Source organism: Suillus clintonianus (genome assembly GCF_016758775.1).
Source record: "Suillus clintonianus strain FC179 chromosome Unknown DEU56scaffold_107, whole genome shotgun sequence".
Classification (NCBI taxonomy): domain Eukaryota; kingdom Fungi; phylum Basidiomycota; class Agaricomycetes; order Boletales; family Suillaceae; genus Suillus; species Suillus clintonianus.
The window spans coordinates 20,156-32,336 of NW_024539331.1; the positions used below are offsets into that span (position 1 = coordinate 20,156).

Consider the following 12,181-nt stretch of genomic DNA (forward strand, 5'->3'; position numbering starts at 1 on the left):
ATTCGTCGTGCTATTGTATTTTTTGTTGTCCTGATTGCTTTCATTCCCCCGTTGTCCCACCTGGATCTCAGTTACTCATATCATGTCTGCACGATACTTTTGTATTTGCATTGTGTACTAGTACTGCAAGCATCGTTCCGTTGAATAAATACACATTGCTTTGTCGAACATACACATAAGCTGGCTGTTTACAGCGGGCTTTATGGGATGGGCTGGGGCGTAACTCTTTCTTTGATAATATCGTTCTCTGCGGCTACTAAGGCGCTTTGCATGAAACATGATGCAGAGAGATCATGCTTCATCCTACATCCTACATATCATCCTTGCTACATAGAAGGGGACGAGCCACGACCGGCCATCAATATGTAAGAAATCATCATACAGTTTGTACCTTGAATCAGAAATAATGTTGGCAAGCTCCAATGTGCGCTTTAAATTGCTGGACAAGATGTGTTAGACCTGCAGTTACTGCATCCGAAGTTATACTCACTCTGGGATATGCTCTCGAGATGCGTAGATCATGACATGCAGCCGCAGTATAAGCTCGGGGATGTATATCTGCCAAGTTAGCTTGCGGGAACGACAATCTCCTGTCTCATCCGGAATCGTTCAATCTGAAGTGAGTACTTTTACGACTGCATCGTAAGCCTGGTCGATAAGTCCCCTACACGTCCAGTTGCGAAGGTTTCTAGCAAGGAACTTGTCCGATCGGGGATGATAGATGATCACCAACTGAGAGACGTAGAATGCGTGGTCTGCGGTGGGACTGACTAACTGTCAGCACACGGGAAATAGACGTATATGTACACCCTACCTGTCCTCCACGTGAATGCTACCCAGTGTTTTCAACGTAGATGTTGCTTCCCACTCTTCTTCCTCAACTGCACCTTCCTCTTGAGATAGTAGCGACGACGTATTTTGCCAGGCCACCATCCTAGAAGCCACCATCTAGTTTAATCATGTCTGCAGACTGTTTCTCCTTACATAGGATACTGATCTGCGCCCATAGGTGGTCTTCCCATGTCCGACATGGAGACTTCAGGACGCTGAATGTTTGCGTGCAGGGCACAAGAGCTGCATAGAGAATGCTCTCTGGATCGGGGAGGTGGGGCTTGAAGGACGCGTTAAGAAGATGGTACACAAACGGTTGAATGGCGCACATTCAGGACTGCTCTTGCACACAATTTTCATGGGTTTCCCTGCCATCCTTTGGCATCCTCAGCGTCATCTCGTTTATCGTTAACTGTTGGAAGATTAGAGATACGCAGATGATACGTGGAGCTTGACTTACCAGTAGCGAACCACTGAGGCGGGCGGGCCGAAACAGTAGCGAACCACGGATACTCGCAGCTCTCCATGACCGATGTGCTTTTCTGCATAATTCGTCTGCCTCATCCAATCTACCAGCACGAACAAATGAATAGACTTGTGTTAGGCTGTTCTCATATCACTTTAAAGGATCGCGTTTCCGACAGTGCTTCGACAGGCTGTGATTTGGCTCACGGGGCCGTCAGCAGCTGCTAATGATCAACCATCACCTCTGTTCATAGCATCAGGATCTAGCTCTTTCACCAAACCGTCTCTGATTCCTGAGCCTGTGCGTAGAGCCTGCACAATACTATGTTTCGCGAACTTCCAGCATCCTGTGGTGATTCCTGGATGTTGCAGTCATGGGGCGGTTTCATGAAGCCATTCTCGAACCACGACGAATTCTGTGAGGAGCATTGACGAATGTGTCATTGTGTAGGAATCATTGCTTGTGCTAATGTTGACGTGGGTGTGTAAGAATCTTTTGCGAGTAATGTATGGGGATGGACGTGTGGTTCTGGTTAGGTTTTGCGTGCACTGCAGTTGCCTTGAGAACTGGCAGCAAGACCATATTAGCCTTCCTCCCGTATTAGCCTCCGAATCTGTCAAACGTCGAGTTCCTCTTTGGAGACGCATCCGAAGACGCGCTTTTCTGAGGAATATGTAAGGTGCTGGTCGAACGTCGAGAGGGCCTCTATCCATTCCATAGTATCAGAGTCACCCTGCGCCCGATTGGCTAAGATGAGTACTTATCTTCGCCTCTGCGAGAAGTCACGTAAAACTGAACATTCAATTGTCGAGTACGCTCTCATCCGAAGCGAAACCGCAATGATAAGAGTGGGGCTAATACTACAGCATATGAGATGTTTTTTGGCCAGCAACGTTGCAACGCTGGCGGGTGGGAAATAGAAAACGAGATTGACGCTCTAACACAGGAACCTCGGTCATGGCTGTGAGAGGCTGTGAGCCAAAAGCAAGGATATTTAAGAAATAGCGGATAAGGACAACAGCTGTGCTCACGTTTTAGAACCCTTCTCTCTATCATTGCTTGCCTCTTGGTAACATTCAAAACGACCAATATCGGGCCCACAGCACACGAGAGCTCACCACTAAGTCCTTCGAACACATCCAAAGAACACCTTTCCCCCACTTAACAGTTTCACTCCCGGAGACGCAGGCATGGCTTCCACGTCAACAAAGGCAGCCGTCACGAAATCGATTCTGAAAATGACTTTGAAGGGTCACGTAGATTGGGTTGGATCTATATCCTATTTTCCGGACGGCCAGCGAATGATCAGCGGATCTCGAGACAAGACCGCTCGGCGATGGGATCTGAAGGCGGGTAAGGAGATTGAGAAAGTGCGAGGAATTTGCGAGGAGGAGGTACAGGCAGTGGCGGTATCAAGGGATGGTCGATGGGTTGTCACTGGCGGTGGAGGTGACGCTCGTCCGGAGCTGAAAGCCTGTGAGGTTGAGACGGGGATTGTGAAAACACTCCAAGGCCACTCAGATATGATCACCTGCATTGATGTATCGGCGGACAGCAAGCTGCTGGCGAGCGGGTCCGGGGATGAGACAGCGCGGATATGGAACTTGGAGACCGGCGAACTTGTAGCCGGTCCATTTAAGAGCGTTGATTGGGTGGGCGCAGTTCGATTCTCAACGGATTTAAAGAAGCTCGCAATCAAGTCATATTTCGGTCAGTGGCTTGAGGTCTGGGATGTCGAAACACAGAAATTGGATGTGAGCATAGGGAGAGCGATCAAAGGACCACTATTAATGACATCTACGCCAATTTTCTGGACAAACAAAAACAAAAACATCTTAGCCGCATTCAACTTCACAATCGACTATTCCAGGACAATCTACGAGTTTGACGCGTCGACGCTGAAGACTGTCGGAACTCCCTTCAAAGGACACAATAACGTCATTTACGGTCTAGCACTTTCATTTGACGGCACTCTCCTCGCTAGCTCTTCTTGGGACCACACCATCAAACTCTGGGCCTTCGAGTCCCGCCAACTCCTCGCTTCCTTCGATGTTCAAAATCCTGATACCCTTGTCCTCTCACCCGACTCGTGCCAATTTGCTTACACGACATTCACTGGCTATGATGATAACATCTACATTTGTAACACTCCACCCGAAGTCCTTGCTCAGGCCTGTGTACGCATTCCCCGCGATCATCTACTGTCTGTATGCTGATATTCCCTTACAGACCAGTGCACGAACCTTGAATGATCTCCTGAATGTGCGCATCTCGTTTCTTTTTCTCATTACACCACTTGTTCATCACCGCCATTGTAGTCTGATGCAACTCGTCGTCCTCCTGCCGTGCGCCGCAGACTACCAATACCTGACATACCTATGGTGCAGAGACCTCCGCCCACAATAGACCCACAGCAAACCATTTTCCTTCGCCTCCGCAAACTTCTTCCCTTCTCTTCTCGCACGAATGCAATTCCTTCCGTTCGGAATAATATCCAGTCTCGCGGCCCTCTAGATGTCTGTCTCTATTTCTTCTTCGTTTACCGTTGACTCAACATTCGTGCTGTAGTTCCCTGCTACGTCGCCCTTACCGTCCAATCACCTTTATGCAGAAAGCCCTCCATCAACTTCCTTCAAGTTGCCCGGTGGCAGGGCCTTTTTCAATACCATTCAGTCCTCGTCTAAAAAGGGGAAGCAAAAGGCTCGTGAACGGAAACGGAAACCGGCAAAAGTCATCGACGTTCCACTCGGACAAGCTACCTATGTTTGTTTTCTGCTATCCTGTCAAGTTCGTGAGATATGACCGCGTCATTTGCTAGGGCGACGCTGTTGGTGTGGACGACGGAAATCGGCCGTTTGTTCTCTTATTTTGCCTAAGCTGGTTCCAGAAAAAGGAGAAGAGGCAGGTTCCACGCCCAGTGTATGATGATGATCCTGAGGACGACGAAGAGGAGGAGGGGGAAGACATTCTCAATCGTGTCGCTGTGTCTCCTCCCAGGTATAATCCGCCTATTCGCTCACTAAATTATTTCGCTGATGCGAGTCTTTTAGGGTCCAGTACGAAGAAATTGAAATGAATATAATGGCTACTAGTCAGTCACAGCCAGAGGCAGGACCGTCTCACCTTGCAGTAATTGATGAACACGTAGAGGGGCAGTCTTCGTAAATCCGTCAAACATTTCATCTGTTGAGTCTCGCGTTGTACCTGTAACTTTATGACACCATGTTACTTGCTTTTCTGTGTAGAACGAGGGTGTATTGACATGAGATAAACTAACAGTTTGGAGTATCTCGAACGCTGCGAGCCCACACTACATATAATTTTTCGGCTTTTCCGTGCGCGTCGTTTTCAGCGGTTTGCAATAACGCCTTACGAAATATTCTCGATTCTACTTGCTACCCCGGTGTGCTAAATGAGTTGTACGCCTCAGTCCAGGAGTAGCAAACATCACAGGACCGAGTTCTCACAACGGCCCGGTGACCATGCCGTGTCACTTTCGCTGACTTTGACATTAATAATTGCCTGCTTCATTAACACAGGTTCTCCCGCTAACCCTATAGTCGGTCATCTTTTCATCTTAACGCTTATTCTAATCATACGAGCGTCTATGGTGCCGACCGGCCCTCGACAGTATGGACACACGTGCAGTCTGAGTCCTCACCCTCTTCTCCTCACCCTTCCGGCTGAACTCCATTCCACAGTCTCCATTTTCCTACCCGCGTCTTGTCCTACCACTCATCCCGCCCACCACTCAGCCCATCCTCAATCCTCATCGTCTTACTGCATCATGTCCGGTAGCTTAGAAAGCCAGTCTATCAGACTTGAAGGTGGGTCACTCTGTATCGCCTTCGTATCCGTTTTGTCATCCTCACGCTCTATCTACAGTTATCAGCGCAAAAAATCTTGAAATCCCTTTCGACCGCATTCCCGCTGGCATTTACATATCCATCGATGTCGACTCGAGGAGATGCTGGAAATCAGCCATCAAAGTCTTACCATCCGACAAATCTGTAGCGTGGGGTGATGTTGTGACCCTGTAAAATACAAGAAAACTTTCGGGGCGTGATTCGAGAACTGATCTTTGATTTACAGAGCATCACAGGCGTCGTGTGCATTATCAATCGAAATCAGGGCGTCCTATGAGCTCAATCGAATGTTGGGCAATGGCGAAGTCATCGGAAAACTCGAAACATCGCGAGATGAGTTGCTTGATCATGGTGATGAGCCTTTTGGTGAGTGATTCGCTCCTTACTCATGCACATCTACTAATACATCGTAGAACTGTCCTTCCCACCTGTTCGTGGTGTCCACCCTTCCCTCACGTTAAAGACTGCTGTTGTACATGCCTGCGACGATCAGGACGGCGCACTGTTTGTTGTGAGTGACGCTGGTCTCTGCTGTTAGCTTTTGCTGATGGAATCCCGACTGTAGTCCCTCGTAGACAGCGAGATTGCTCGAGAGACAGATGCGGGCCACGCACGATTTGCCGAATACATATCCAGCAGGACGGTCTCTCACCTGAACGATGGCGTAGAGCATTTTCAGCTGGTTCTGGACCAGTGTCCGGTCGGCCATCCTGACCAAGCAGCAGCTCTCACCCACCTTGCGTGGGCCCGCCTTCGAGGTTATATTCGAAATGATCTTCAAGACATTGATACCATCACTTCCCTCTTCCGCGAAGCCCTTGCATTGCGTCCGCAGGGTCACCCCGATCACACACTATCTCTATATTGTCTGATTCTAGCATTGAACTGGTGCTACGACATGGAGGACACCGTCGTCTGCATCCACGAATCGGCGCAGCTGTGCTGCAAGCTACTGCCCCTCTGTCCAGAGGGCACCTACCTTCGTAACATCGGCGTAGACAGCGAGGTTGATTATGTGGTCCAGCAATGCAACAATCTTCCAACTGATGCATCCAATGAAGGCATCCGCCTTCGACGAAACGTGCTCGAACTCTGTCCTCCGGGCCATCAACACCGTCCCTGCGCCCTCGATGAGCTTGCACAAGCAGTTAAGGCACGCTTTGACCAGCATGGCAGCATTGATGATCTAGAAGAGAGCATACAACTTCGTCGTGAAGCTGTTTCTCTGTGCCCCGAGGAAGATTCCAGCCGTGATACCTACCTGAATAACTTGGCATTCTCACTCAGGTCCCGCTTTGATCACCAAGGCAAATTTAATGACCTCGATGAGGCCATCACTTTGTACGAAGAAGCACTGCGTCTGTGTCCGGTTGGGCTCGAATTTCGTGATTTCTCATTGGGAAACCTAGGGGGCGTCCTCCGCATCCGTTTCAACGAACGAGGTGACATTGATGACATCTCCCGAGCTATCAGCCTCCTTCGCGAGGCATTGACGTTGCGCCCATCTGGGAATCCATATTATGACACCACGCTCAACAACCTTGCCCTCGCGCTTCAAGCCAGATCTGGGAATTCACATGTCAGCGAGGAATCTGCCGAGGATCTTAACGAGGCCATTTATCTGTATCGTGAATGCCTTCGGCTAAAGGGGCATGATCATCCCAAGCGCCATAAAACTCTTTACAATTTGAGCTCGGCGCTCTGCTCTCGTTTCACGCGAACTCGGAAGGATGAGGATATCAAGGAGGCGATTGATCTCTGTGAAGAATCATTGTTGGCATTGCCTTCATTGCACCCAAGAAGATTTTTCAGCTATATGTGGCTGCAGGTGGCCTATATGTCTCGTTACCGAGTGCACAACAATCCTGTCGATTTGTCACTTGCAGTGGAGAACTTCAGACTGGCGTCAGGACACCCTACTCAAGGATTTCCATCACGCATCAAAGAGGCTATAGACTGGGCTTGCCAAGCAGAAGTCTATCAACATGAATCTGCCCTCGAGGCATATCAAATGTGCTTGGAGTTGTTCGACAACCATGTGATGACGCGATCGTCGATCATCTCACGGCGCGAAGCTGCAACCGCTTTCCGCGGTGCGCAGTCACTGCCAGTAGATGCAGCATCTTGTGCTGTTCGTTCCAACGATTTGCAACGAGCTGTTGAACTCGTGGAGCAGGGTCGTGGCCAGCAATGGTCGTTGGCCTCTCGCCTGAGGAGTCCACTTCAGGACCTCGAGGCCACAAATTCCAACCTAGCTCACAAGTTCTCAGAGCTCAACCAGCGTCTTTCCGACGCTCAAGGTTCCGTAATCAGTACAGACCGAGCTGCTGCTGATCGCGCAGCAATAAAGTACAGGAAACTGACGAAGCAGTGGGACGCTGTGGTAGCTCAAATCCGTAATATTCCACCTTTCTCGCGATTCCTGCTCCCGCCATCGTATACAGAGTTGCAAGTTGCAGCACGTCATGGCCCAGTCATCATCCTCATTGCGAGTCAATACTCATGCAGCGCCATCATTGTCCCAACGTCAGGGGAGCCCCATCACGTTCCCTTGCCGTCGATCACTCTCGCAGATCTGGAGAATCTCAAAGGTCGCTTTGCCTGGGCAATACCGCAAGCATCTCGAATGGGCCTGACAGAGTCAAGGACTGACCTAATAGTGCTCTTGCGGGCAGTATGGAACGATATCATGCTACCTATCGTCAACGTACTCGAGAACGTTCTCGAATTAAAGCACCGGTCTCGTATATGGCTATGTCCAACTGCAGCTTTCACAGCTATTCCTCTCCACGCAGCTCACCCCTTTAAAACGAAGGCAGATCGCTCTGGGAGGGAGCCATGCTTGGAAGATCTCTACATCTGCTCTTACACGCCTACACTTTCGGCTCTGATCAGATCTAGACAGATGATGAAGTCATGTGGGAGTCCGTCCTTCGTGGCGATTGGACAGGGTCAACCTGGTTCAGGGAAAGGTAAGGAACTCTTGGCTGTTGACAGCGAGCTCGAGCTCGTCCGGAAGCTCGTCCCAGCGGCGGTCAACCGTATCACTATTTCAGGCGAAGCAGCCACACGAGCAGGTGCACTCGAAGCTTTGGAACAGAACTCATGGGTGCACCTTGCATGTCATGGCAAGCAAGACCACGACCAGCCTTACAATTCCCATTTCGTCATGAGAGACGAGCCTCTCACGTTGCTTGACATCATGGAAAAAGACATTCCGCACGCCGAATTCGCATTCTTGTCGGCGTGTCACACTGCTGCCGGCGATAATAAGATGCCCGACGAAGTTATCCATCTCGCAGCTGGTATCCAATTTTCAGGGTTCAAGAGCGTCGTTGGCACGCTGTGGGAGGTCGATGACGCTGTCGTAAAACACGTTGTCGAAGCTTTCTACAAGACTTTGTTTGAGGGTTTGAAGGATGGGGGTGCTATGGACTGTACGAAGGCGGCGCGGGCACTCAACCATGCTAAGTACGCCGTGATGAAGAAAGTGCCGCTCGAGCAGAGAATTGTTTTCATTCATATTGGTGTGTAGGTCCTGCTGTATTGTCTTCATCCCGTATGCCGAGTTCATGGGTTCTGCATACTATCGCATTCTCTTTCGTTTACGTTGCTATACTTAAGCTCCAAGTTGTAAAAATTACCGAATCACCCTGTTATGTCTGTACGCACATGCTCTTGTGCTCCACTGTTGTCTTGTTTTCGCTTTCGCAATGTTTTGTTCACTCTAGATTTAAAAAAAACAATTCGTTGCTCAACGACACCGTGTAAGTACCACCTGGCAACTCCGGTAAATCCAATCTTTAACCACTCTCTAAAGGAGTTTGAAGTTGAATTCACGCCTTTACTTCCTGTGGAGCAACAGAAACTACTCACGACAGGTAACAGAGGAAGAGTCCAGATTCACGTTACCTTGAAGAACCTGGTCAGGTGGAAATACCAACGGTACAACGGGTTAGCCTGTCCAATACCTCTGTCATCATCGGTCGCTTTTTCGGGTCTTCATCCATAAGTTGCGACGAAATTTCGAGGAGGGTATCGCGATCCGTGGATGGGCGACACTTGTTGCACAGCTCCTCTAATGTCTTTCCACAGGACCACAAGTCCGCCCGGATCGCACTGAAGTTGCCTTTACCAGCGGCTACCTCAGGGGCGATATATTCAGGAGTGCCCGCGGTGCCACGAAACTTATGTTCGACACCCTTGACTCGCAAGGACCTGTTGAAGTCGATGACAGTCAGACGGCCGCCGTCGACAGGGATCAAGATGTTTTTCGGCTTCAGATCCATGTGCGCCACGCCGTGTTGGTGCATGAAGTCGACCGCTTCGAACAGCTGTTTAGCCACAGACCACAGGTGTGCACTGGGGTTGGTTAGCGACGTAAGATGAGCGCCAGAAACCGGCATCGATATGACGTCGCCGCCGCGTACAGGCCAGATTTGTACTCCAGAGATGGTATGATTTGCAGGGGAATCGAATCCTGTGAGGTATCGCAAGATTTCAATTTCCTGCCCCCCTTCTTCCACGAACTTCAGGTATCCTTCCTCGGACTCGTCAGTTCTGTTCGACACAGCAGCTATCAGTGGATACTACAAGCAGTTTGCAAAGCGTCAGTATCACATTCCCAAACGTTATGATGACGTGTACCATATAAGGGATGAAGTCGATCTTGTAATTCATCTTCTTCAGAATAGCTTTGATATCGTCCGTACCAAAGACGCCGAGATCATCTCGAGGCTCCTCATCAGTATCATCCTCAACTGTTGAGGCCAATGTCGAGCCGCCCGTCTTGTCCTTCTTAACCTTAGATGCGAGGGAAATCATCCTCAGGCTGGCAGCATCCTGGTCGACTTTAACAAGGCTATCCTGTTTGCGTTTGTCAAGATGCTTGGCCAATTCCTCAAGCATCGCGGCGAGGTTGTACATCTCACGAAGAAATGTGACTGCACCATCTGCAGTGGTAAGGTCAAAATCTTTCTGGGCAATGGATACCTGGCGGTCCTGACCGTTCCATGAGCAAAATATAAACGGGACGACGAAACAACAAGACACACCTCTTGGTCTTCCGTCGGTGTAGTGTGGGTGACCACGTATCTTTCCGCAGTCAAATTTGCACGGAGGTAAATTGCGACAACGAAAAACGGTTTCGGTGCACCGTCCGCCATCAAGTACTGCCCCGCCCGCACGATAGTAATGGCTTGAAGCAGCATACGGCATCGGTCTTCCTCTTTTTTCTGTGAAACCACTTCGCAGACGGGGAACGGGAAACCAAACAAGGGTGATGAAACCATCAAATCACTACTCGGGTGAAACTGGCACCATGAATTGGGCTGATCGTCAGTACCAATAAATATAGGGAAGTTCAAGGGCGTCTTCCTGAAACATTTCATTATAATCAGTTGAACTATGATATGAGGTGAACCCACTTACTCCTTCAAATCGAAACTGCGACTGGAAAAGAAAGGTGGACCTATAAAATACACCATGAAGTTGCTAGTCTTGAGGGCGGAGGATGAGTCGGTGCTAAGGTGTTTCGAGTCCTTGTGAAAGCACCGAAGGACATTAAAAAAGGCTACGAATTCCCGGTCGGTCACAGTGCCCGATTGGTTCAGAGTCGACTCAAAGATGTTGTGAAAATGTTCAGGGTATTCGCAAGCACTCTGATAATCCCCGCTCTCTGGGGCGCTCGGGACCTTGGGAAGAATTAGCGAAGGGCTGTAGATGCAGCAAAAGAAGTGCTCACGTTGTAGGTACGGCGTTGTGTCAATGATGCCTCTATTTCAGAGAGTTCGACTGGACGTTTGTTGTCGGGAAGGTACAACCTGCCACCCGCCATGTTATGGGTGACATCGTCCATCGTCCATCTTTGCAGCCTGGATACCCTGATCTGCAAGCGGCTGAATATCTCTTTATGATCTCTATTGAGAGCTGCGATAATTCTCTCTGCTGCACCTGAGGGAATGCGTGAGCTAATCGATGATCAACGGATACGCTGACGTGACTCGCCCTCATCAGGTATGATCACGATGTAGACATAATCATTTGATATGGATTGTGCCAGACTCCGCACGCGATGCAGAGGGGTCACCTTGTGCCAATTGCTCTTATCCAGGCACTCTGGGACGATGTCGGCAGGGACTACGCGATCAGGAACAAGCACGGGGTTTTTGAGCTTGTAGTAGTCGCATTGATGATATAAGATTCCACGCAAAACACGACGTGCTACAATCGATTTGGATTCGAGGTTGTCGAAGATATCGCGGATCCGAGCGTTATCGGAAGTTGTAACATAGTGCAAATCGGTTTTGAGGACGACGAAAAAATTGTGGACCATGGCCAGACTCAACGGGAGACGCGACAAGTCAACTAGATGTAGAGATATCTTTAGATTTGCGACAGGTAAGGAACGATGACTACGTGGCTGGAGAACTGCAGGGCAAGACAATATAGTATTTAGGGAAGGACGTAGCTGAGTAAGCGCCCAAAAAGATGCGTTTATGATTCGCGACGCCGGTCAAATCCAAAGTTTAGTGACTATGAATTTCTGAGTCTGGTTGTGAGAGGTGCAATGTATAGGGGCTCATGGTTATATTGGGAAAAAACCAATATCGTCGTAGGCATGGTGATAGCTATATAGGCAGCACCGTCAAGTACTTACTGAGCAAGAGGTGCGATGTACTGTCACTCCCCAATTACACGTGCTTGTAGCCCGCGGTGGACGACAATCGTGGCCTCACAAGCAGTTGAAAGCCCTGTTGGCACGGTCAAACTGTCCCCTTAAGAGCTTGATTTTTGACATCGGAGGAACGACAGATGAGCAGCGAGCGGAATACGTTGCTCTCATGAAGTAGTAGTGGTCCCCACTTATGCGAGTGATCACCTCCAGGCTCGAGATACTATAAGACTATCTCATGGGGATAGATCAGTTGAACATGCATTTTTTCGAGGCAAAAATTCCAGCTCGCGTTTGGATAAAAAGACGAGTGAAGTGTATTCAAGGCAGCTGCTACCTCAACGA

The 12,181-nt window shown here is 49.4% G+C and overlaps 6 protein-coding genes across 6 annotated transcripts; 3 read left to right on the top strand and 3 right to left on the bottom strand.

The window, feature by feature from the left end:
- Positions 1 to 216: 216 nt before the first annotated feature.
- Positions 217 to 583, bottom strand: DEU56DRAFT_829399 (uncharacterized protein). The gene is made up of 2 exons (XM_041354480.1): positions 491 to 583; positions 217 to 439 (listed from the first exon to the last, which is right to left on the bottom strand). The coding sequence occupies exons 1-2, from the start codon at positions 520 to 522 to the stop codon at positions 304 to 306; spliced, it is 168 nt and encodes a 55-aa protein (XP_041203621.1). The 5' UTR covers positions 523 to 583; the 3' UTR covers positions 217 to 303.
- An 813-nt stretch (positions 584 to 1,396) lies between these two features.
- DEU56DRAFT_829403 (uncharacterized protein) lies at positions 1,397 to 1,962 on the bottom strand (the record flags this gene model as incomplete). The annotated part of the gene is made up of 3 exons (XM_041354481.1): positions 1,397 to 1,632; positions 1,702 to 1,825; positions 1,865 to 1,962. Coding segments are annotated over 3 exons (273 nt in total), but the record flags the coding sequence as incomplete, so codon positions are not given.
- A 326-nt stretch (positions 1,963 to 2,288) lies between these two features.
- Positions 2,289 to 4,553, top strand: DEU56DRAFT_983807 (uncharacterized protein). The gene is made up of 6 exons (XM_041359970.1): positions 2,289 to 3,474; positions 3,527 to 3,559; positions 3,616 to 3,813; positions 3,866 to 4,060; positions 4,116 to 4,294; positions 4,348 to 4,553. Exons 1-6 carry the CDS (start codon positions 2,488 to 2,490, stop codon positions 4,460 to 4,462), a joined length of 1,707 nt encoding a protein of 568 aa, XP_041203623.1. The 5' UTR covers positions 2,289 to 2,487; the 3' UTR covers positions 4,463 to 4,553.
- Positions 4,554 to 5,132: 579 nt separating this feature from the next.
- On the top strand, positions 5,133 to 8,894 carry DEU56DRAFT_48043 (CHAT domain-containing protein). The gene is made up of 3 exons (XM_041346428.1): positions 5,133 to 5,529; positions 5,577 to 5,674; positions 5,729 to 8,894. The coding sequence occupies exons 1-3, from the start codon at positions 5,451 to 5,453 to the stop codon at positions 8,696 to 8,698; spliced, it is 3,147 nt and encodes a 1,048-aa protein (XP_041203624.1). The 5' UTR covers positions 5,133 to 5,450; the 3' UTR covers positions 8,699 to 8,894.
- Positions 8,665 to 9,218, top strand: DEU56DRAFT_829436 (uncharacterized protein). The gene is made up of 2 exons (XM_041354482.1): positions 8,665 to 8,977; positions 9,040 to 9,218. Exon 1 carries the CDS (start codon positions 8,725 to 8,727, stop codon positions 8,932 to 8,934), a length of 210 nt encoding a protein of 69 aa, XP_041203625.1. The 5' UTR covers positions 8,665 to 8,724; the 3' UTR covers positions 8,935 to 8,977; positions 9,040 to 9,218.
- On the bottom strand, positions 8,665 to 11,679 carry DEU56DRAFT_893632 (uncharacterized protein). Its single transcript, XM_041356353.1, has 6 exons — positions 11,170 to 11,679; positions 10,907 to 11,115; positions 10,594 to 10,856; positions 10,218 to 10,539; positions 9,811 to 10,164; positions 8,665 to 9,752 (listed from the first exon to the last, which is right to left on the bottom strand). Exons 1-6 carry the CDS (start codon positions 11,495 to 11,497, stop codon positions 9,090 to 9,092), a joined length of 2,139 nt encoding a protein of 712 aa, XP_041203626.1. The 5' UTR covers positions 11,498 to 11,679; the 3' UTR covers positions 8,665 to 9,089.
- Positions 11,680 to 12,181: the final 502 nt, after the last annotated feature.